This window comes from Camellia sinensis, chromosome 5 (genome assembly GCF_055761805.1).
Source record: "Camellia sinensis isolate YWXY chromosome 5, ASM5576180v1, whole genome shotgun sequence".
Classification (NCBI taxonomy): Eukaryota; Viridiplantae; Streptophyta; class Magnoliopsida; order Ericales; family Theaceae; genus Camellia; species Camellia sinensis.
The window spans coordinates 13,950,252-13,975,625 of record NC_138965.1 but is presented as its reverse complement, the minus strand read 5'-3'; the positions used below and the strand labels follow the sequence as shown (position 1 = coordinate 13,975,625).

Below are 25,374 nucleotides of genomic sequence, written 5' to 3'. Positions count from 1 at the left end.
TTGCAATTTAGCAAAGCTAAAATTTCACAAAATGGGGGTGGTGCAAATGCAGATGTTGGCAAGTGTGGATGATGGTGTCTAGGATCGTTGGGACAAGATGATCTAGGAAGATGAGAGGCACTCAGCTGGCAAGGGACTGCCAGAGGCGGAGGAGAGAGTTAAGGGCAGCCCTAAGAGAGACAAAGAGATCACAGTGGAGAGAGAGCCTTGTGATTTTTTCGGGGAGAGGAATAAACAATTGTCTTCCATGCATGGGTAGGATCCCTTTTATAAGGACATCTCTTGACCTGAGGGATCAGCTTTCCTGGAGATCTTCTGTTCCTTATGTTAGATCACCGATTCTTCAAAAAGCTTTAGTTGTTAGGAAATTGGTCCAACAATGTATATCAAGCTATCCAATGCTCTCCCTCAAGTGCAAACCTGTGTTGCCTGTGGAGAGACAAACAAGGAACCAAACATAAAGAAAACCGCACAACCAAACGAAGAAGAATTCTTGGTCATCATCTCTCTCTTTATGGCTGGTCAAGGGGGTACCAATAGGGACTTCATGATGGATCACTTGAGCTGGAGATCGTAATGCTCCTGGAAAGGCATATGTTTGGTTCCACCCTGGGCTCTCTAATATTACTCTCATTGAATGTGACTACCCACTCCAAAGGGGCAACTCAAGCAAACTTAACAATCTATTGACTCTAGCCTCTAAGTCACAATCCTCCAATGATCTTGTGTGTAGATCCTAAACCCTACTCCCAACCTAGGCGACTTGTTTTGAGGAAGTGTTAGGATTTTTTTATTTTTTTTTAATTAGAAGGAAGTGTTAGGCTGACTGGCATAAGGTACACCAAGTGATCTCCTTGGAGAAATCGTGGAGATCATTAACCAATTGGAGATCGGCTAATGGTGATTACTGCCTTGAGGAGATCTTGGCTGAGCCAAAGTAAGGCGATATGGGGGAGCGATTTGGAAAAGGAAGATCTGGTGGGGCGATCTGGAAAGGGTGATCCAGAGAAGGTTGTCGCAAGAAATCTAGACACATATGTACTTACAACTAGGAATGAATGGAAATTATTAGTGATAATATTTGTTACATAGCAACATGGGGGACAGCATGAGAGGGAACTCGTTAAGATGGAAAATTGTCATGATCCTTGTTAGTGTCATCTAGAATGCTAACCATTTTATTGGAGATCGACTAATGGTGATTGCTCCCTCGGGGAGATTTTGGCTGTGCCCAAGTAAGGCTATTTGGGGGAGCGATTTGGAAAGGAAGCTCCAGAGGGGGCGATCTAGAAAGGGTGATCTAGAGAAGGTTGTCACAAGAAATTCAGACACACATGTACCCACAACTAGGAATGAAGGGAAATTATTAGTGATAGTATTTGTTAGAAGTCAGACATAGCAACATGGGGGACAACATGAGAGGGAACTCGTTAAGATGGAAAATTGACATGATCCTTATTAGTGTCATTTAGAATGCTAACCATTGTGTGATGAATTTTGGGAAAACGGTTTACCACAAAAAATGGTATATAAATTGATCATAGAACTTTGAATAAATATGAATTTGAATGTGAAACAAAATTTTTGTGCATTGCATTTGGAAAAGAATTTTTTTTCTTTGATGTTAGAAACCATATATGTTCTTTCTTTAGCACCATTCAAATGTATGAGACATCGTATGAACAAAATAAAAAACTATATTATGCTTTTGCGTTCTGGCTTGGCTCTCTCTGTCGTTTTCTTGAATGTGTGCGCCACTGTGTCCTGTTGTATTCATGTCTATGCCACATCTATTTGCCACTTTTGTTCTCAGTTGATACTTTTTTCAATATATCTTCTCCTGGCATACCATACCCCCCCCAACCCACAAAAAAAAAAAAAAGAATTCTCGTTAGTGTATGCAAATATTATGAAAGAATGAGTCACCTCTCCTGTAGGAACTGTCATGTATTCCCTAAGCAATTCAACATTAACTGATGTGGCTGACCTCTGCTGTGAACCTACATGAAATGTCATTTTATTAGTATGTTAACATATGAGAGTTCATGCAAGAGTATGAACACTCATACGGGGGAGGTGAGAGAGCTTAAGATCTTTCTCTGTCTACATGCCCATACGTTTATGTCTTCTCTTCGCTAGTGATTTCCTTTTGATGTGACAAATGAACATGAACTTTTTATTCATTTCAATGGCCTTTTCCTGTGTATTTATTATTTCATCATGTTGTAGGCTGTATGTTATGGTTTGTTGGAAATTGGCAACTCTCTGCATAGAGAAGGCACTTGCATGAACGAGCACATAGAAAAGTATATAAGGTAATATTGGTTCAATACTTTCCTTTTTTTCTTTTCTGACTGGTTTGAATGTTTGTTATTCTAAAAGGGTTTTAGTTTGGTGGTTTGTCTTTGTATGATAGTTCCCTGTCTTCTGATTGCAGTGTCAATGTGGCTGAGATCATTTGCACTTTGGTCAAAAGAATTTCTCCTAATAGCAATGGTGCACTAATGATGTCCATGGGTGTTAATATCTTGGCAAAGATGTTAAAATGGTAATTCATTTCTAACTATATCGGAGTCATCCACATGCATTAGTTTATTTGACATTTTCTAATCACTGGTGTTATGGTGGTGTAACATATTTTCTAATAACTGGGTTTTTCTTATGTTGATGGGTTGTATCTTACATGTTTTGAAAATTTGAAAACACAACCAACACGATCTAATACAGGATATGAACGGGAGGCATCGGAGGAAAGACTGATGAACTGCTTGTGTTTAGTTGACTAGTTTACTGACTTGGGGTTAATGGTTGTTTTGTTACCGGACTCGTGTTGGTTCTTTACTACATAATTGATTTTCAAAAGTTTTCTTTAAATAATTGTTATTGGTGGTAAAAGAGCTCAAAGTTTTTACAATCGTGTGGTTTAATATGCTTCAGGTGTTCCTGCAACCATTGGGTACTTCATTCGATAATCCTCACTAAATTTGGCTTTGCATTGTTTTGGACAGAATTATAATTGGCATACAGATGTTGCCATGATAGTTGACATCTTGCAATTTCTTAAAATGACTCTATCCACTTGTCTGCTCAATCAATATCTTCTTCATTAAATTAAAACATCTGCTGCGTAACCAACACATATTCCTGTGCATGTTGACCAATCTCGGTGTAGCCTTGTCTTGTTATTTACTCCGGTGTGTTCTTTTTGTTGATTGTGTGCTATAATTCTTGCTTTGGTCCCTCTTCTTTCTTTATTGCAGCTCGCCATCTCGAATTGCTGCAGTGGCTCTAAACACAAATATATTTGATGTGGCCTTAAGGATGAATCCCTTCTATGTTCGCTTCGATGGTTTATCAAGGTGAATCATTTGTAGGAATTTACTTTATATTATACTGCTCTACTGCAGTTTGATGTCCCGAAACAAAGGTTCATACTTGAGAAACTGTGATAGTTGCATCCTTGATTTCATTGGATATCATTAATCTAATATTAAGATTTGGAGCTAGTTATGAATTTCATTTTTACTCCCTCTATTTTTGGCTCCGTTTGGTTTAGTTTTGGAATTATGATTTGAGTGTGGAATTGTGATTTAAGTGTAGAATTTTAAATTGATTTTTCAAAAGAGTTTTGAATTTTGAATTTTCAGAAGAGTTTTGAGTTTTGAAAATAGTTTTGAATTGTGTTTTGAGTTTTTGAATTTTGAGTTGTATTTTGAAATTTTTTGAATTTATTTTTTTTAAATATTAAAAGATGTTTAAGAAAATTTTATTTTTTTAATTTTAAACATATAATTTTGATTTAAATTTTTTTTATTTTAAATATTCTATTTTATTTTGTAAATATTTTAATTTTTTTAATATTTAAACTCAAAACATTACTCTATGCTCAAATCGTAACCAAACCTATAATTCAAAACTCAATTCAACAATTATTTTCAAAGTTCATAACCAAAGATATAACTCGAACTCCATACTACTTTCAAAACTCCACACTCAAATTATAACCAAACACATAACAGAAAAATTAAAATATTTAAAAATATATTTATAAAATAAAATAAAATATTTAAAATAAAAAATTAATTTTTAAATTTTTTTTAGTGTTTAAAATATTTAAAATAAAATACAACACACAAATGTATAAAATATAGTGCATATTAAAATAAATAAATATTTTAAAATAAATAAATAAATATTTAAATTATAAAATATTTATCCTAAAAAAATAAAATTAAGAAAAATTTTAAATATTTAAAAAAGCTCAAAATACAACTCAAAACTCTTTTCAAAACTCATAACCAAACAAATTTTCTATTTTCAAAACTAAACGCAAAACTTAAAACTCAAAATACAACTCTACACTCAAATCATGATTCTAAAAATAATTTTAAAAAACAAAATAAAAAATATTTTTATTATTTTTTTTTTAATTTTTAAAATAGAGTTTTGGAAAGAGTTTGATTTTGAGTTTTGAAAAGAGAATTAAAAATAGAGTTTTGGAAAGAGTTTGATTTTGAGTTTTGAAAAGAGTTTTGAGTTGTGTGTTTGGTTATGAGTTTTGAAAATTGTTTTTGAATTGAGTTTTGAGTTGTATGTTTGGTTATGAGTTTTAAAATTTTTTGATTGGAATCACAATTTGAAAACACAACCAAACGCTACCTTTGTTTTTGCCTACTTGTTGTGTGCATGGAATTTCTCATTCTTGGTATGGAGCATTGTTTTAGGTAAAAGTTTTAGGCTGCATCTGTTTTTGGAAAGGGTTTTTCAGTTATTGTGGGATTGTAACTGCAGTTCGGATATGTTATCTATTGAAGGGTGCTGGAAATTTGTGTTAATGTATATAATATGATAGTGGTGTTGGTGAAGGATAGTGGCATGTATAGAATATGATAGTGGTGTTGGTGGTAGATAGTGGCATGTATATAATATGATAGTGGTGTTGGTGAAGGATAGTGGCATGTATAGAATATGATAGTGGTGTTGGTGGTAGATAGTGGCATGTATATAATATGATAGTGGTAGATAGTGGTAATATATAATATGTAAGTGGCATATAATGGGTTATAATGATGTTTGTAATATCTCCTATATAAGGAGTGTCATTTGGTCTTGTAAAATAAGAAGTTTTGAATATAACAGAAATATATTCCTTCTTCCTCATATTTTCGGAGTTCTTCTTCCTCATATTTTCTAAGTTGGTATCAGAGCAACAAAAAACACAGCAGCCCTAAAACCGTCATAGCCATGTCGGAAGTCACGTCCGAAACCACTTCAACCCCTGCCGCTGCCATTCCGGTGAAAACGTCCAACTCTCCCTCTGTCCAAATCACCACCATCCGCCTAAATGGTGATAATTTTCTCCGCTGGTCACAATCTGTCCGGATGTATATCCGTGGGCAAGGAAAGATCGGTTACATCACTGGTGACAAGAAGGCTCCTGCTGTTAATGATCCGCTGTTCGACAGTTGGGACGCTGAAAACTCCATGGTTATGACATGGTTGGTCAATTCCATGGAGGAGGATATAAGCTTTAATTACATGTGCTATACTACTGCACAAGAATTGTGGGATAATGTTAGTCAGATGTATTCTGACCTAGGAAATCAATCTCAAGTTTTCGAATTAACTTTGAAGTTGGGAGAGATTCGTCAAGGAGATGATTCCGTCACCAAATATTTCAATTCGTTGAAAAGGTTGTGGCAGGATCTTGACATCTTCAACACATACGAATGGAAATCGGTTGACGACTGCAACCACCACAAGAAAACTGTGGAAGACAGTCGTATTTACAAGTTTCTTGCCGGCCTCAACATTGAGTTCGATGAAGTGCGAGGAAGAATTATTGGCAGACCCCCTCTCCCATCCATTGGCGAAGTATTTGCCGAAGTCAGAAGGGAAGAGAGCCGAAGGAGCGTCATGCTTAAGAAAAAAGGTACTGGTGAATCAATTGAAATTTCTGCTTTAATTAGCGATGCTGCGGCCAACAAGGCTGCAAATTACCAGCGCAGGTTTGATAATAAGCCACGGGTCTGGTGTGATTTTTGCAACAAGCCTCGCCATACACGCGAAACGTGTTGGAAGATCCATGGCAAACCTGTCAACTGGAAAAGCAGCAAACAAGGAGAGAAAAATCGTGGCTTTCCTACCGCTAATGAAGCCGATTCAGGTCCCTTCAACAAAGGACAGATTGATCAACTCTTAAAGCTGATAAAATTCAACTCCTCATCCGGTACTCCTAGTGTTTTGTTGGCACAAACAGGTAGAAATCCTAAAGCCTTCTCTTGCCTAAACTTCTCTCCGTGGATCATAGATTCCGGTGCCTCCGATCACATGACTAGTTTTTCCCATTTATTTAGTACCTATTTCCCTTGTTCTGGTCATGACAAAATCAGAATAGCCGATGGTAGTTTTTCACCTATTGCAGGAAAAGGATTTATTAAACTAACTGAGAAAATTAATCTCAATGCTGTTCTTCACGTCCCCAACTTAGCCTGTAACCTTTTGTCTGTCAGTAAACTATCTAAGGATTCTAATTGTCGTGTTACATTTTTTGAATCCCATTGTGAATTTCAGGACCAGAACTCGGGGATGATGATTGGGCGTGCTAGGATGCTTGAAGGTCTTTACTACTTTGATGAAGTACCTGTTAGTAATAAAAAAGCTCAGAGCTTTAATAGTACTAGTTCAATCTCTGTTCAAGAAAAAATAATGCTATGGCACTATAGGCTAGGACATCCTAGTTTTCTTTATCTGAAACATTTATTTCCAGAATTATTTAAAGGGATTGATTGTTCTTCTTTTCATTGTGAAAGTTGCATATTTGCAAAATTTCATCGCTCTACTTATTTGCCAAAACCTTACCAGGCTTCCAAACCTTTTTATTTGATTCATAGTGATGTTTGGGGCCCTTCTAAAATCACTACTCTTTCTGGTAAAAGATGGTTTGTTACATTTATTGATGACCATACTCGCTTATGTTGGATTTATTTGAAGAATAAAAAATCTGACGTGAAAAATTTATTCACAAATTTTTACAATATGATTGAAAACCAATTTCAAACCAAAATTGGTATTTTACATTCTGATAATGGAACAGAATATTTCAATGAGCAGTTGGGTGAGTTTTTGAAAAAAAAAGGGATTTTTCATCAATCTACATGTCGGGATACCCCTTAACAAAATGGCATTGCAGAACGAAAAAATAAACATCTACTTGAAGTAGCACGTGCTATAATGTTTTACATGCATGTTCCTAAATATTTATGGGGTGAAGCAATTTTAACAGCCTCTTATTTGATAAACAGGATGCCTACAAAGGTGTTAACATACAAAACACCTTTTGATTGTCTCAAAACTTTTTTTTCCTGACACGAGGTTGTTTTCTGATTTACCTGCCAGAGTTTTTGGATGTACTGCCTATGTTCATGTTCCCAGTCAATTTCGTTCAAAACTTGACCCCCGTGCTATAAAATGTGTTTTTTTGGGTTATTCCTCAAACAAAAAGGGGTATAAGTGTTTCGATCCTCAAACCAAGAAATTTCATGTGAGTATGGATGTGTCATTTGTGGAAACAAAATCCTATTTCCCCAACACTTCTCTTCAGGGGGAGACAAGTGGAGTAGAAGACCGTTTTTGGGATATTTCTATCCCGCTCCCCAATGTCATTTATCCTACACAAAAACCACATCTGTCTGATAATGATCACTTAGGAGAATCAAGTTCTATGGTGCCTAGTCAAGAAGATTCTTGTTTAGGGGGAGAAGTACTACAAAATGATCTAAATCCTGAGCTTCAGGTTTATACTAGGAAGCGATTTCATCTGAGGAATAATGACCCGAATGTCCATCCTAATGACCCGAATGTCCACCCGAGTTCTGGCATCGAAATTTTAGGTAATCCTATTCATTCTATTTCCGACTTGATGTTCCTATAGCAATTAGGAAAGGTGTCCGAAATTGCATTAAATATCCTATTGCAAATTACCTCTCCTATCAAAGACTGTCTAAAAACCATAGAGCTTTCACATCTAGGATTTCGCACTTGTTTGTTCCAAGGAATATACAGGAAGCATTGGATGATCCGAATTGGAAATTAGCAGTCATGGAGGAGATGAATGCTTTAAGGAGAAGTGGTACTTGGGAGATAGTTGATCTACCCAAAGATAAGAAAACAGTTGGGTGTAAATGGGTGTTTACGATAAAATGTAACGCAGATGGAAGCGTTGAGAGATACAAGGCGAGATTGGTGGCTAAAGGCTTCACTCAAACTTATGGGATCGACTATCAGGAGACGTTTGCTCCTGTTGCTAAAATAAATTCCATCAGAGTACTGTTATCTCTTGCAGTAAATTCAGATTGGCCTCTACATCAACTTGACATTAAAAATGCATTTCTCAATGGTGATCTTGAAGAGGAGATGTTCATGAGCCTACCGCCGGGATTTGAGCAGAGACTTGGAAGCGACAGAGTATGCAGATTGAACAAGTCATTATATGGACTCAAACAATCACCAAGAGCGTGGTTTGATCGCTTTGGGAAGGCAGTTATCAGTTGTGGCTTCTCGCAGAGTCAAACAGATCACACAATATTTTATAAACATTCAAAAAACAGTAAAATTGCAATTTTGATTGTTTATGTTGATGACATCATTTTAACTGGTAATGATGAAGCAGAGTTAGCAACCCTCAAAGAGAAACTCGCAAAAGAATTTCACATTAAGGATCTGGGAGCCCTCAAGTATTTCCTCGGAATGGAATTTGCAAGATCCAAGGAAGGTATATTCGTTAATCAGAGAAAATATGTTCTTGATCTCCTTGGAGAAACAGGTATGCTTGGTTGTAAGATGGTGGAGACTCCGATCGAGCCTAACTTGAAGTTACAAGCTGCTAAGGCTGAAGAAGTCAAAGAGAGGGAACAATATCAGCGACTTGTAGGGAAATTGATATACTTGTCTCATACGCGGCCTGATATTGCCTTTGCAGTCAGCATGGTAAGTCAGTTCATGCACTCACCAGGGGCAGAGCACTTTGAGGCCGTTTATAAGATCTTAAGATATTTGAAAGGAACTCCAGGGAGAGGCTTACTGTTCAAGAAACATGGGCATCTTCAAGTTGAAGTATACACAGATGCAGACTGGGCAGGAAGTGTTACAGACAGGAGATCAACATCCGGATACTGCTCCTTTGTAGGTGGGAACCTAGTTACATGGCGGAGTAAAAAACAGAATGTGGTAGCTAGAAGTAGTGCAGAAGCAGAGTTCAGAGCTGTTGCCCATGGAATCTGTGAAGTAATGTGGATTAAAAGAATTCTTGAAGAATTAAAGCTTTCTCACCCGACACCTATGAAGGTCTATTGTGACAACAAAGCAGCTATATCTATAGCTCATAATCCAGTTCTACGTGATCGCACAAAACATATAGAAGTGGATAAACATTTCATCAAGGAGAAAATCAATGCTGGCATAATCTGTATGACCTACTTTCCAACAGGTGAACAATTAGCTGATGTGCTAACGAAGGGACTACACAAGAAGCAATTTGATAAGCTGACTAGCAAGCTGGCTATGGAAGATATCTTCAAACCAGCTTGAGGGGGAGTGCTGGAAATTTGTGTTAATGTATATAATATGATAGTGGTGTTGGTGAAGGATAGTGGCATGTATAGAATATGATAGTGGTGTTGGTGGTAGATAGTGACATGTATATAATATGATAGTGGTGTTGGTGAAGGATAGTGGCATGTATAGAATATGATAGTGGTGTTGGTGGCAGATAGTGGCATGTATATAATATGATAGTGGTAGATAGTGGTAATATATAATATGTAAGTGGCATATAATGGGTTATAATGATGTTTGTAATATCTCCTATATAAGGAGTGTCATTTGGTCTTGTAAGATAAGAAGTTTTGAATATAACAGAAATATATTCCTTCTTCCTCATATTTTCGGAGTTCTTCTTCCTCATATTTTCTAAGTAAGGGTGTCAGCATGTGGTCTGACTTACTATAGTATATCATGTGTGATTTTATTTTTCTATTTGTTTTTATGTGATGATTCCAGTGGATCATGGTTACTTCCTGGAAGACTAGCAAATATGCTTCTGATTGACTGTGAAAACAATGACAGCTGCTGCCCATTAACTCTTTCAGGCATGTCGTTTTATTATTCTAATATTTTCTTGATGATTTGTGTTTTTGTGTGTGCATGCGTGCGTGTGCACACGCTTGTTCTCTTTCTATCCCTATCTTCTATTTATATCTGATTCCAATAATCTATGAAACAAAATCTGTGTATCTATTGGCACTCCACAAATTCAGAGAAAGTTTCATGCCATATCTAGGAGCATTCTATGACAAACAAGGGGTGTTTTTAATGGGCTGGTTGGAAATTAACAATTAATTTGTCATTGATTTGTACCATGGGGAATAGATTTGGGACATGTGAAGAAAAGATATGTTGACTTCAAGTTTGGGACACGGAGTAATACTTGTTTAGGCCAGATTTTAGATCTTACCTCATGTGTACACCTGACACCATTTACTTTCAGATAAAAAAATATGTTTATATTGTCAAGGTGGTCTAGCTTTTGGTGTTTTAAGAATTTTAATGTCTTTGACATACTAATTTTAATTGTTCTTGTTAGTATTTATTAGATTCCGGTGATGTGCAGTCATGTTTCTCCAGAGCTGGTTTTACTTGAATATGTTTTATATTGTTTGTAATTTTGCTTTGTGTTTTGACTTGCATGGCTTCAATTCTTCAGTACTGGACTTCACCATGCAGCTTGTCAAGACGGGAGTAGAAAATGATGTCGTCTTGGCTCTTGTTGTGTTTTCCCTTCAGTATGTTTTAGTTAATCATGAGTATTGGAAATACAAGGTGAAGCATGCTCGCTGGAAGGTGACATTGAAGGTAACGAAAAGTAGAAATATGTTCCCATTTTCCATTTGATTCAACTTTGGGATGGGTATCTAAAATACTATATGGGTAGTTATTTTATTTTTCTGTAGTTATTTTTGTCTATAGACATTAATATCAAAGAAAGTGGAGTGAAGCTACAATGGTACATAACACCCAAAGTAAGGGAGCACCATTGGTCAATGCCAAACAGCCTGTGACAGTGCATAAAAAAGTGAGAAATTAAGGCCCTGTTTGGTTTGGGCTCTCAAAACAATTTTTGAGAGCCCAAAATTGAAAGCTCATTTGTTGAACTCTATTCCTAAAACTATTTTCAAAATTTTTCTAAATTCATCTCTATTCCCAAAACTATTTCAAATCAAATTTATCTCTATTACCAAAGTTACATTAATTGAACCAATATGTATGTTGAAGTTTGTGGTACATCATATTTTCAAGTTAGTCAAATTTTTTAGATGAAACTTTGTAAGGAATTATTTGTCAATTCATATAAAAATTTAAAACCAAAATGAATTTGCATTTCAAAATTAATATATATATATATATATATTTTTTTTTTAAAATAGTGAAAAAAATTTGTTAAATTTAAATTCGGACGCCTAGTTTTTAATGAGTAAAATACGGATTGAAACTCAAAAACAATTTTTGAAAAATCAAGAAGTAAAAAATTTGACTAAAATACAAAAAGTACATTTAGATTAGGTGCATCTAAAAAGTAAAAGAAAAATTGACTAAAATACAAAATAAGTTTATTAAAGACAACAAAACACGAAAAAAAAAACTCAAAAGTTGTTTTGGATTTTCAATTTTCTAAAAACTATTTTCAAAATATACAACCAAACAAATTTTCAACTTTTATAACTCTTTTCAAAAAGTTTTCTTTCAAAATTGATTCTGAAAACTAAACCAAATGGACCCTGAAGTTCTCTCTGTATGATATCTTCATGATTATTAGTTTCCATGGGGAAAGTGGAGAGTCATTTGGAAAGACTAATACCAATCTCATTGGTTGATATCATTTTCAGATCTTTGTGTGGGTTTTTGCATGGTTGTTCAAGTTTTTTTACCTTCAAGGGCTTTGTTTGTGATAAAAATATTAGTGTAATACTTTATTTATCAAATATATATATATATATATTATTGTAATACTGGTTTATCCTTTTATTCCCATTGTACTTAATTTCTTTGAATGGAATTTATTTTTACTCTCATCAAACAATAAATTATGAGATGAATGTTACCTATTTTCTTTTCCACATTCATCCATGGCGTGCAAATACAGTTAGGAATACAATGGGTCTGCTTTCCCTGTTTTTTCTGTGGATAATGGACATGACACAGCTATCTTTGCTCTATTTTAGTTTGTCGGTTTTGTTTATTGTTTGCCTTGCTGCAAGGTGCTATGACAATATAATTATGAGAAAGCCAGTAAACTTCATGTACTAATTGTGGTTTTTATGTCCAGTTATTATGGTATGCATAGGTGAATGTGTTAAAAATATACACTAAAGGCACTAGAAGGGCACAACCTTTGTACGCTGGTATACATAAAAAAGCTAAATTCTGTCAAACCTACTTTAAATCTCCAATAAAATTTACCAACTAAGAAGCATGGACACCATTCGTTGAACACACAAATCCAAACATCTTATTATTTATTTTTAGATCAAGACAGGCATTAGACAATTGGGGATAAACATGTTCATCGTTTAGGCACACATAAAACTCATTACAAGTTTAAAGAAATTTATTTAGGTTCTAATGTTTAAAAAAAAGGAAAAAAAGAAGAAGATTTATGTCAATTAAGCCTTCCGTTTTTTTATCAGACTTTAGGAAATATTGGTTTTATTTATTTATTATTATTATTTTTTATATGAATGGAATACACGTATATGACATATAGTTAATATGTATAACCAACAATGGTGTGGGATGTGTCGAATACTTTTCATCAGATACTTCTAATATATTTGTATTTAATATTATCATTATATGCATATGTTGTTGTGCAATTGTTTTAAAATCAGTAAAATGCCTTTTTGACACTATACGTTACATGTAACACCATTTTATTTCACATAATATATTAGAAATATAAAACATGACCTTTTTATGCTGAGTCTATGTAGACTTAAATTTGAGATTTAATGTGTCTGACCTCTAGATACATACTCACACCGAACTCCCGTACCCTAGTCCATGTAACATAGGTTGTATTAGCATGTTTGTGTTCACGCTTCTTACTCCAACAACATAAAAGATAATTCATGAAATTTCCTTGTAAACCAAAAATGTAAACTGTGCAGAAGATAATGTATTATTGACTTGTACTCTTGCATGCATGTTAATATGTATCTATTTGCTGGCATCTTCTTGAAGCTCACAACCACATCTGTATGCTGAAGTGATATTTGTGTTCTAGGGGTGATGATTCTACATTGACCTACTTCATTGTGCCTGAAAAGACTGGATTTAGAGTTCAGAGGGGATTTTTAACTCCTAATCAATGAAAATCCATACAAATTTTTGTACAAAAAGTTCAAGCAAATTTGTTTACTGTAAAAAATTGTGATTCGTGGATGTTGATTGACACAGTTGGCTTCTTACGTTAATTCATTGTTGGATCTTCATTTTATGACCTGGTTCAGACATGAAATATTGGTTTTATGGTCCCACAAACTGCTTTGGATGGGGAAAGTAGGTGTTGCCACTATTATGTATTGCACTTGCAAGATTTAATAAAATTCTCATTTTTAGATTTTGTTGTCATTTTGAAAATGATTTAGTGGATGTGTAATGTTGGAAATATCAATCTGTTATGATGTGTTTGTTGTTATAGGTGCTTGAAGTGATGAAGGAGTGCATTTGGTCAATCCCCTACTGTCAGAAACTGGGTGAGGTGGTCCGCAATATTTTGTTTTGTGATTCTTCAATCCACAGTGCCCTCTTTCGAATTGTTTGTACAACTGCACAGGCCTTAGAGGTCAGTCTTGCTGTCTTCCTTACTTGGTGATTTGCATAATTGATTATTGATGCGTGATCATTTTGTTTTCCACATTAAATTTGGTCTATCTTTTTACAGAAACTCTATGTCAGCCGTCTTTGTGAGTTGATGGAGATTGAAGGATTACAGCTGTCTATATGTTCTGTGTTAGATATTCTCTTCAGCATGCTTACTGATCTTTCTCAGGTATGTGTCAAGGTTTAGACATTGATTATTGTGATCCTTGCTAAGTCGGAATGATTGTCACACAGTATTGTACCCTGTTAATTTTTCTTGGCTAAATGAGAGGTAATCTCGTTTTTCTCAAATGCATGTATTCTCATGTATCCAGCTTTTATCTTTCCATTTCTTTTCTTTCCTCTTGTGGATATCTGTTGGTCTACAGTTTTTGTGAAGTTAATGGAGAAAAAATAGCCCCCACTCTCTCTCTCTCTCAGGCACGCATGTGCACTTGATTTTTCTGTTTCTCAGTAAACAATGTATATTCATTGTCTTCAGAAAGTATTCACTCTATGATTTATTTGTTGTGCCTGCACATCTATAGTCTATATTTTTATATATACATTCACTGCAACTATGTACATGATGTATATCTGAATCTTGTTCACTTCCGTGACACTTTTTCTGTCAGATCTATTGAGGATGGTTTTATGAGGTCTTGACATAATATATCTGTACTCAGTTGTACTATTCTTTTTCAGGATATTTTGCCCAGCCTTCCTGTCTTTCACCAAGCTGTGCTGTCGTCTGCAATCAAACCGATTCCCGTTGTTACTGCCATGTTGTCCTTGATGTCGTACTTTCGCAATCCTGTATGTGACTGTATTCTCATATAGCCACTATTTCTAGATTATAAACATACATTTCCCTTGTACTTTTCTCATTAACCACTTTTTTATTCAGCATTGTGTTTTTTTGCCTGCTAATGTTTTTATCTCTATAGTGCTGCTATACTGTTCAATATGAGTATGTCATGAACTGTTTTTCAAAATTATATATTTTTATGTCAGCTTCTATCCTATGCCTCTCAATAGCTAAAAAAGCTCATGAAGAATGTGCATAGTAGATAATTGTGTACTCTTCACATAAATTTTGCTATTTTAATGCATTAGGAATAACTAATTACTTCTCAAGGGGGCAGATAAAAGCATTTATAAATTCTATCTAGGATTTTCATGAAAATATTATCCATGATTTTGAGGTGATTGATCATGCATGCTTTTTCTCCATGATAAGATTGTGGCTGATAGGATTAAAGTTTTTAGATATAGACGAATGTGGTAAATAATAGGTGTTGTGTCTGTATGTGCACGAACCCTTTGCTAGAGCTTAGTGGTGTGAAGGGGGCACATCTGCATGGGATACCTTTGAACATCCATCCCCATTAATTTAGGCCCATAATGCACAAATATATAGTTGAAGTTTTAGTAGTTTTGGATATATGCAGTATGCTAACTGTGGTTTAAGTTCTTGGGACTTTTGGGGTGTGGCTGGGACACTTTAGGCTTACACTAGCATGGCTGATTGTCGAGCAGGGTATTATTTGAGTTATATGAAGACATTTGCAGATAGGCATGCATGACAAATATCTCTTTTCTTGGTTTTTTAGTGTGTTGTCTTGTGAGAGGTACCTGTGTCTTTCTTGCTACCCGATGTCTTCCTCGCCCATTGTATTTTCGTCATTTCCTTTATTGTGTTTCTTACTAATTTAATTATTGCATTTCTTATGTAATAGTTTTTTACTTGACCATGCAGACGATACAAGTGGGAGCTGCAAAAGTACTGTCTATTTTGTTTGTTCTCGCAGATTGTTCACAACCATATGTGTTTGGGAATGCATGTTTTGGTCTGGATGAAAAGAAGGTTTAGGCTCATTGTTTAAGGACCCTTGTTGACTTGCAAACTAAATGACTAGATTATTTGTTTCTAATTTAAATTCTTGAATCTTGTTGCCAGATTACATATCTTAGGCATTGTCTTAATAGCATTCTGTGTGACCAGTCTCCATCAAATGAAGATCTCTCTGTTGCTACATTTAAACTGCTCACTTCAGCAGCACATTACCAGGTTTGTTGATGTTTATTGCATCTTGAATATAATCTCTGTTGCTTAAATGGCTGAGTAAACAAAGGAATTAGAATTCCACAATTGTGTATCTGAGTTACTTTGTTCTGATTTTAATTGCAATTGGTTTGAGATATATTATGAACTTTATTTTTTTTTTTGGAACTTTACAATTGCATTCTGTTGCCATCTTGGAGAAAACCATGCATATTGAATTTGTATATGTACTTGCTCATGATAAATAGGTCAAGGACCAGAGTTTACTTTGATTTAGATGGCAAATTTAGAAAGATGTCTAGCCGTGCATGTTGTTTGTTGACAATATAGTTTGAATTGAGAAAACTAGTTGGGGGTTAATTCTAATTTAGAATTCTGATGAGACAAGTTAGAATCTGAAGGTTTTACTTTTACCTAAGAGTGTTCATTTCATATCTTATTACGAGGAAGGGGAAATTTACATGGATGTTTCTCATAAACTTAGAGCAGGATGGATGTAATGAATGGTGCTTTCAGAGTATTGTGTAATCTTGAAATTCCTTCTGAGTGGAAAAGAAAGTTCTATAGGACAACTATAATGCAAGTTATTTTATATGGTGCTAAAAATTGAGCATGTAAGAAACAAGATGTTCAAAAAAATGTATTTATTCGAAATAAGGATGTTTAGAAGGATAGATGGTGCTAAAAGAGACAATAGAATTAAAAAAAATATATGTTAAAATTAATGTATTATTGATTGATATATTGTTATGTTTACAATGATTCCTATATATAGAAGAGAAGAATAGGTAGTAGGTGGAGTAGGTGAAGTGGAGTAGGTGAAGTGGGTGGAGTAGGTGAAGTGGTAGGTTTTGGTACATTTTAACAGCCCCCCGCAAACTCAAGGGGGATAGGAACTAACCAACTCGAGTGTGGAGAGAGTAACAAAAACAAGAAAATAGACTAATACATAAAATAAAAAAGGATAGGAGACACTGTACGGTCGTGTCAGACCGTTGGAGAAGACTGTATGGTTATGGCAGACTGATGTAGAAGACAGTTTATGGGGTCATGTCGGACCGTGGTAGCAGACAATGTTGTGACAGTGACAGTTTACGGAGTCTTGCTGGACCCTTGTAGAAACTAACCGGAATCAATGTCGGGACAGTTTACAGAGTCATGTCGGACCCATAAAGGAGCTAACCGGAATCAATGTCGGGACAGTTTACAGAGTCTTGTCGGACCCCTTAAAAGTCGCACCCTCAAAAGGTGTGCCCAATCTTTCAAAAGGCGTGCCATCAAAAGGCGTGCCCAATCCATAAAAAGGCGTGCCATCAAAAGGCGTGCCCAATCCATAAAAAGGCGTGCCAGATATGATGGCGAGGCACGTGAGTGCCTTGGCTGGCGCGCCCGTTTGTCGTCTGGCGTCAAGTGGCGCGCGATACGCGTGGCTGCCTCGGCTATTTAACCAAGACGGAGGCTGAGGCTGAGGCTGAGGCTGAAGCTGAGACAGAAAAACTGAGAGAAACCTCTGAAAAATTCTTCGTTTTGCTGAGAAAGATACTCTGTAACACTCTGTTGCCCAGAAAAATGGCTTCGTCTTCCCGCGGTCTGCTCACTCTCTTTCCCGACCTCAACGAGTCAACAAGAGAGATAACTGGTGCGGTGGCACTGGAACCTCAACCAAGCGCCCCGGAGTTTGCTCCGTTGAACTTTCCTATGCGGTTTGTGGAGCAAAGAATGGCAGTGCAGTCGGATGTGGAGGCCAATCAGTATACATTGAAGTCATGTGTGGAAACCATGACTGCGGTTACAAATTTGTCGAATCGGCTGCAGAGTAGGACAAATGAGGTGCAGCAGTTAAACGCCCAGCTGGCTCTGCTCCAACGCATGTATAAGGATGCGCGAGCAGAGATAAGTGTGCTAAAGGCGGAAAATAAGGAGCTGAAGCGGAAGGCCACCGTGATGTTCCGATTTGGAGGGCCGCCATATGCTGCAGTGGAGGAGCAGGGAGTAGTGATCGTGCCCAGTGGAGCGGGAAACACGGAGGCAAAACCGGCAAGGGCCGCCCAGGACGGAGGCAAGAAGAAAAGACCGGCGGCAGAGTAGAGAAGGGATGTCGGGGTGGGGCCGTCTGCAGAAAAGAAAACAAAGTCGTTGTGTGGTTGTTGTTGGTTTTTTTTTTTTTTTTGGTGGTGTAAAATGGTGATCGGGGTGAGCACCGACATGAATAAAATGAATTTGTGGAAGGATGAATGTTTTGGTTGTTGTTGTTGTTGTTGTTTTTTTTTTTTTTTTTGTTGTTGTGAAAAGTAAGGGAATCAAATAATAAAAAAAAAAAAAAAATATGGAGATGGTGATGAAGAATAGATAATAATGAATAAAAATAGAGCACTAAGTAAATTGTATAATAAAAAATAAAATGTGGGCGGAGAAAGAATAAAGAAATAAAAGAAGAAAAGGAAAATGGGGCTTTTGTGAGTGCTTTGTGCACTTGTCTGTTGCTGTGCACTTGTCTGGTGCTTTTGTTTTTGTGTTTTGTTTTTTTTTTTTTTTTTTTTTTAATATTTAATAAGAATAACAATATATTAATGGCGAATAGCATGTGCGCCGGTGGAAGTTGCATAGAAAAGAGATAAAGATAAGTGTGATAAAGAAAAGAATGGGGTAGAAGATGATGATGGGAAAAAGGATGATGATAAAATATGAGGAGGGGGTTAAAATAAAATAAAATAAGATAAAATAAGTCTTTGATGGGCGGTGGGAGCAGACAGCTGCTTGAGTTGAAAGAGAAAATGGAGTGGATGTGAATATTAAAATAAAAAGAAAGGAGAGAGAGAGAGGGTTAAAAGTGAGAGAGATGTCGTGCATGTGTGTGTATGTGGCAGTGTGAATGGTGTGTGCCCATGTGCATAGGCTGCCGAGATCGGCATGCATCATTTCTTGTTGTCCAGCACAGTTCGAACCCGCATTCCTGGGGAAGCAGATTGGTTTTATACCCCTGGACAAACTTCCGAACAAAATGCTCGGCGTACTGCTCTCCTTCTGCATGGTTATCCAGCACACCTGCAGCCCTTTTTTTTTTCTTTGTTCACCCTGACTTCAGGAGTGATGCATATGTTGCGCACCAACTGGAATCCGCAAATCCTTACAGCTAACCCTACGGCCGCAAACAATGGATAAACCTCGGGCCTCAACCATCGGTTGACAGTGGATGAAGCCATCTGCAGACACGCAGAGAGCAATTTTTGAGAAGAGACGGACGATCGATGATGATGAGTCTGGGTAGGTCGGACAAGGTTGTTGCGGTGGTTTGGTTGTCGGTCTCCATGGTAAAAAAACACTACGGCTTTGTTTGGCCGGCTAGTGTTATGAGGTGGGACTTTGGTCTAATTCGAATTCGAATCAGATATGGCAGGAACAACAGGAGAAGATGGGGTGTTCGGTACCTAATGAATTGAAGATGCAGCAGATCTCGACTGGGTTTCCGGATCAGACTGCTCAGGTTGATTTATCGGGTATGCAGAACAGAGAGAACAGCGGTGGGCTAGGAGGACTTGATTGGCAAGGTGTGTGTAGAAACTAAACGGAATAGGTTGAGGTCCGGCGGGCGGCCAAAGTGAGGCTGCCACCCGCCGGTGAAGCGGAATTACTAGGTTCTCAACCTTGCTCTGATACCATGTTAAAATTAATGTATTATTGATTGATATATTGTTATGTTTACAATGATTCCTATATATAGAAGAGAAGAATAGGTAGTAGGTGGAGTAGGTGAAGTGGAGTAGGTGAAGTGGGTGGAGTAGGTGAAGTGGTAGGTTTTGGTACATTTTAACAATATATCAATTATCAGAAATAGAATTTAAAAAAAAAATGGTTAATAATGGCATTGTACTTTTTAAAGAAGTTATAAGTGACACTAACACTGACTAAAGATAAAATTAGGGAAAGTCAATTACGATTTTTTTACCCTGTGCAATGTAGGTCAACACATTAGTATGAAAGTGTGAGCACTTAAGCACACATGAAACACATTACAAGTTTGAATAAAATAACTTGGAATTCAGTAATAAAAGAAAAACAATGTGAATTTATACCTATTCTCCTCCTCTAGATTTTAGAAATTAGTGTTACATTACATTTTGTTATTATCAAGCAGTTCAGTCCGAAAAAGAGATGTCTGCGTTCATTCTTGCTCAAGCTGAAGCTCAGTCAATTAGCTCAAGTTGCTTTGAATTAAATATTCATTTACATGATACATAATAGTAATAATATATATGGCCTATTGCTTTCATTCTTGCTCAAGCTGAAGCTCAGTCAATTAGCTCAAGTTGCTTTGAATTAAATATTCATATACATGATACATAATAGTAATAACATATATGGCCTATAATAAATATATGTAAAATTATATATTTTGTGTCTCCCATGTGTCACGTGTATTACATTTTTTTTGAAAATATCTGTGTTGGCACGTTTTTGTCTGTGTCCTTGTTTGTGTCCATGCTTCTCAGGTGAAAACAACTTTTTTCCCCGTCAGATTTTGAAAAATTTGAAAACTATTGCCATTTTTGGAAATGAAAACAGCATGTTTTTGTTTCCAGTTTCTGAAATTTTTGTGAAAATAGAAAATAAAAACATTACCAAACGAGCCCTTACCTTTCAAAAGCTCAGCTCCCTTTAAGCCATAATTATGTCTCTGAAAGCCAATTGCGTCACTTTTCTTGCAAAATCAGTCTTTCATCTCAATAGTTTGCCATTGTTTTGCTTTCTTGGCATTGTTTACCTGTTAACAGTTTTCTATTGCAGCCTGCTTTTATTGTTGCTGTAATTGCTGCCAAGGAAAAAGCAGATGTCAAATTAAGTGATGCCACTGGTGTGAAGCAATCAAATGAAGCTACTGTTGGGTCATTGGGCTCCTCAGATGCAAATCTTTTGGTTGCAGTTCTGCAATATGTTGGGCAATCCACTGATCTTGTCAAAAGGTACTGCTTTCATTATTACCATGTGTCTGAAGTCCCATTAATTTGATTTTATCAGTGTGTTACTGTTATTTCTCAATGGATGATGGAGTGTTCTTTATTTCCAGCAATCCCTGTGTACTGTTGAATGTCCTAAATTTCCTCAAGGCATTGTGGCAAGGAGCTGCCCGGTTTATGAATATTTTGGACTGGTTGAGAAACTCAAAAAATTTCTGGAAACAATTGTCCAACTCTATTCTGCAAGATGCTAGTATGGAAGGTAGTCTGTCTGAAAATCTAAGTGAAAGGGAGTTTCTAAACATAGCATACAGGCATCAATGTCAATCTGCTGTTCTGCAAATAATGGCTTATGAGACGTTCCTGCAGAAGAAGTTATTACGCGCAGAGTTGCTTGTAAAACAAACTAATGAATCATTGAATGATAGAAAAGAGAAAGCAGTTGAAACTGAAAAACCAAAAGATGCAAGTTTTCTTGGTCTCAAGGATATTTTGTCAACCTTGCGTGAAGGCTTAGTTTTGGCCAACCTGATCAAGTCATATGCATCATGTGAATATGATAATGACATATATCTTCGTGCAAAGGTGGGACTAATATTCCTTTCCCTTTGTTTTTGTTTTTTTTTTTTGAAATATAAATTCCTTTTCTTATTGGTCAAACTCAAAACACAGTATAAGCCTCCCTGCTAATAGCAGGGGTAATATCACCCGTCCCCGGCCCTGCTGTAAAGCGCGAGTCTTGAGCATTGCGATGTTGAGTTAGGCACTTTTGCAATTTGTGAATTTCTGAGTTTGTAAATTATGTCTTTGTTCCGTAAGATGATGGTATGAGTGAGAATTTGAAGAATTTCCTTGAACGAGATTTAATATGGAACTACTTTTGAGTCCGATAGCCCATTTTCTTTTGAAAATCTTGTCTATTTTTTGCACTAAATGTGAATTGATCCTTCAAATTTTGATGAATTAAAAACAATTTTCGAACTCATATTCAATCTTTAAAACTGTTCTTGTTCATGCCAACACTGGACATAGTTCTGGTAGGATTTGAAATGCTTGTGCAACTTTTTGATGTGTACCATTAATATCAGTAGGTAAAAACGGGTTGATGCTCAATGGAGCACTTGAATGAGGTTTTGGGTATGATCTTCTAGAGGTTTTAATAATTAATTAGTTGTCTCCATGCCACTTTTCTTGGACTGCGTAAGTGTTGCCTTCTCCCAAAACATGTACCAAGATAGATCTACCATTCATTTAACCATTGAGACTTTGTTGGAATGCATACATCTTTTTCCATTTCTGTTTTGACTTATCTGTATGTCAAAGTTCTCATACATGTTCTTATTGTAGAAAGTTTTGATCGTCTGGATTCTTCATTTTATGTCTCATTCTGTTCTCTCACATCCCTGGGCTGCTATTTAGTTGTAAATGACAGCTATTGTGGGTTGTTATTATGGGCTTAAAGTTTGTTTTGCTGCTTTTATTCCAATGCAGAGGCAATTTGAGACTGGCTTCTAATATTTCTAATACATTTGTTCAAATTTGTTTTTGGTTATGAACAACTCTGCAGATTGCTGCTGGTTTATTGTCTGTGCATGTGATGGAGAAACTAAAAAATGGTGATACAGGGAGTTTGTCTGTCTCTTTAATTGAGAAGATTCACGTCTTGTTGAAAAAGGTATGATCCTCTCTAATGTGTAGATTTATTCCTCGTCACACTCCCAAATTACCTACAAAAAGGGATAAAAATGCTCTGTTGACATTTCTGCTATCTTATCTCAATAATAGTTATGCATGTTTAGTCGTACTAATAATAATAAAAAAAAAAGTTCTGCATTGTTTACTCCTTCGAGATTTGTAACAAATTGATATCATAACAGGAGGGTTCGTATTTTTCCCTAACACCCCCGTCCCCCTCTTTTTCTCTTGTCAAGATCACTTTACTAGTTTCATTTCAATTCATCTATGTTTCCTATCTACAGTTGAGTGAGCTGCCTGCTTTTTTGGAATTGGTAGCTCAATATACACAGCATGGTTACAGGTTTGTGTTCTAAGCTTAACTTGCATATGAACTGGATGCAGTTTGCTTCATCTAGTTTATTACCCCATTTTCAAGATTCTCATACATTTTATTTCAGTTATCCACGTTATACAAGGCATTGAATTTTCTCTTTAAGTGCTGTCTTCTAATTTCTTTTTATTTTCCTTTTCCTTTTGTTTCAGTGAAGGAAAAGAGTTGCACGGATTAATACTTAGTGATCTGTACTATCATCTACATGGAGAGCTTGATGGTCGTAAGATTGATCCTGGACCGTTCAAAGAGCTCTGCCAGTATCTGGTCAAGTCAAAATTTTTGCAAATGTATCGGCATAAGTACAATGGAGACCTTTTTGCACATGCCAAGGATGTCTACTTGTTTGACTCTTTACGTTTCCGAGCAGATTTGGGAATTGATTTGTGGGATTATTCCGAGTGGAAAGCATCCAAGGCAGTAGCAGAAACAATGTTGCTCTGTTTGCAGGATGCGAATTCAATGGTTTTGCTTGCAAGTTCTAAGCTTTCTGCATTAAAATCATTGATAACTATCTTATCCATGAATGAGGAAGATGTAAGTTTTCTGAATTCCGATTTCCATTCATGCAGTTATCATGATTGGACCTTTGGGACCTATAACTAGTTTGCTATTAATGGAGTTGTCTGAAATCTCAAAATGTTTCATATTAATAATTATTAATTATTGAAAAATTAAAATTTCAAAACGTTATTGAGATTTTTTTGCAATCAAGACAAGAAGAGATTGTCACAAAGCTTTACGCACATGTAGGAATAAGGAAATTTTTGAGTATATTAGTTAGCTAAAAGAGACATTAAAATGGTAGTTAAGGAAGCCAAGCAAAAGGCTTGTGAATGTGATAATATTTATTTTATGTACAGTACAATGGATGGAGAGAAATATATGATTTGTGAGGATAAGAGAGAAATTTAAAGTATGTTAAAGTGTGGTAAGGTGAGGATGAGAAACTACTAGTTAAACTAAGACTAGATTGAAGAACGACATTGCTATTTTGACATGTTGTTTGATAAAATATAACTTACTAGTATTTTAATTTTGCAAAATTAGGGGTAGTTGAGGTAAAAGAGGCTACAAAATGAAAATAGGGAGAGCTGTGGGACTAAATGGAATTTTTATTGAAGTTTCGATTGGAAGTGTTTGGGTGATGATTGGTTAACTAATTTTTTTAATAAGATCTTGCAAACTTATAAGGTGCCTGATGAATGGAGGAAAGTTATATTGGTTGCAAATTTGCTATGTGTAAGAGTAGGGTAAAACATAAGTGTAAAGAGAATAGTTCATCATATGGTATTTAATGACAGAAGATTGTACGATAAGATTCGAAGTGAGATAATGTGGAGAGTTTTGGAAATAAACAGTTTCCATTGCATATACTAAATTGTTCAAAGACATGTATGGTGGAACCGTGACTAGTGTGAGAAAAATAGGGGAGTCTTCCAATAACAATAGGCTTACATTAAGGATCAACAAGTCCTTACCTTTACTTAGAAAATATGAGGAAGAAGAACTCCGAAAAATATGAGGAAGAAGGAATATATTTCTGTTATATTCAAAACTTCTTATCTTACAAGACCAAATGACACTCCTTATATAGGAGATATTACAAACATCATTATAACCCATTATATGCCACTTACATATTATATATTACCACTATCTACCACTAACATATTCTATACATGCCACTATCTACCACCAACACCACTATCACATATTCTATACATGCCACTATCTACCACCAACACCACTATCACATATTCTATACATGCCACTATCTACCACCAACACCACTATCATATTATATACATGCCACTATCTTATTATTAACACAAATTTCCAGCACTCCCCCTCAAGCTGGTTTGAAGATATCTTCCATAGCCAGCTTGCTAGTCAGCTTATCAAATTGCTTCTTGTGTAGTCCCTTCGTTAGCACATCAGCTAATTGTTCACCTGTTGGAAAGTAGGTCATACAGATTATGCCAACATTGATTTTCTCCTTGATGAAATGTTTATCCACTTCTATATGTTTTGTGCGATCACGTAGAACTGGATTATGAGCTATAGATATAGCTGCTTTGTTGTCACAATAGACCTTCATAGGTGTCGGGTGAGAAAGCTTTAATTCTTCAAGAATTCTTTTAATCCACATTACTTCACAGATTCCATGGGCAACAGCTCTGAACTCTGCTTCTGCACTACTTCTAGCTACCACATTCTGTTTTTTACTCCGCCATGTAACTAGGTTCCCACCTACAAAGGAGCAATATCCGGATGTTGATCTCCTGTCTGTAACACTTCCTGCCCAGTCTGCATCTGTGTATACTTCAACTTGAAGATGTCCATGTTTCTTGAACAGTAAGCCTCTC

At 36.0% G+C, this 25,374-nt stretch overlaps 1 protein-coding gene across 2 annotated transcripts in view; it reads left to right on the top strand.

Moving 5' to 3' along the window:
- LOC114297572 (nucleoporin (DUF3414)) overlaps positions 1-25,374 on the top strand; it is a 72,543-nt gene that overhangs the window by 34,970 nt on the left and 12,199 nt on the right. For both annotated transcript variants that reach the window (XM_082868271.1, XM_082868272.1), the window contains exons 15-29: positions 2,230-2,315; positions 2,438-2,548; positions 3,261-3,359; positions 10,060-10,148; positions 10,763-10,911; positions 13,757-13,900; positions 14,000-14,107; positions 14,623-14,733; positions 15,677-15,784; positions 15,878-15,988; positions 20,768-20,943; positions 21,048-21,522; positions 22,505-22,612; positions 22,917-22,975; positions 23,158-23,542. In XM_082868271.1, the coding sequence (XP_082724397.1) occupies positions 2,230-2,315; positions 2,438-2,548; positions 3,261-3,359; positions 10,060-10,148; positions 10,763-10,911; positions 13,757-13,900; positions 14,000-14,107; positions 14,623-14,733; positions 15,677-15,784; positions 15,878-15,988; positions 20,768-20,943; positions 21,048-21,522; positions 22,505-22,612; positions 22,917-22,975; positions 23,158-23,542 (2,319 nt within the window). The remainder of the gene's footprint in view (positions 1-2,229; positions 2,316-2,437; positions 2,549-3,260; positions 3,360-10,059; positions 10,149-10,762; positions 10,912-13,756; positions 13,901-13,999; positions 14,108-14,622; positions 14,734-15,676; positions 15,785-15,877; positions 15,989-20,767; positions 20,944-21,047; positions 21,523-22,504; positions 22,613-22,916; positions 22,976-23,157; positions 23,543-25,374) is intronic.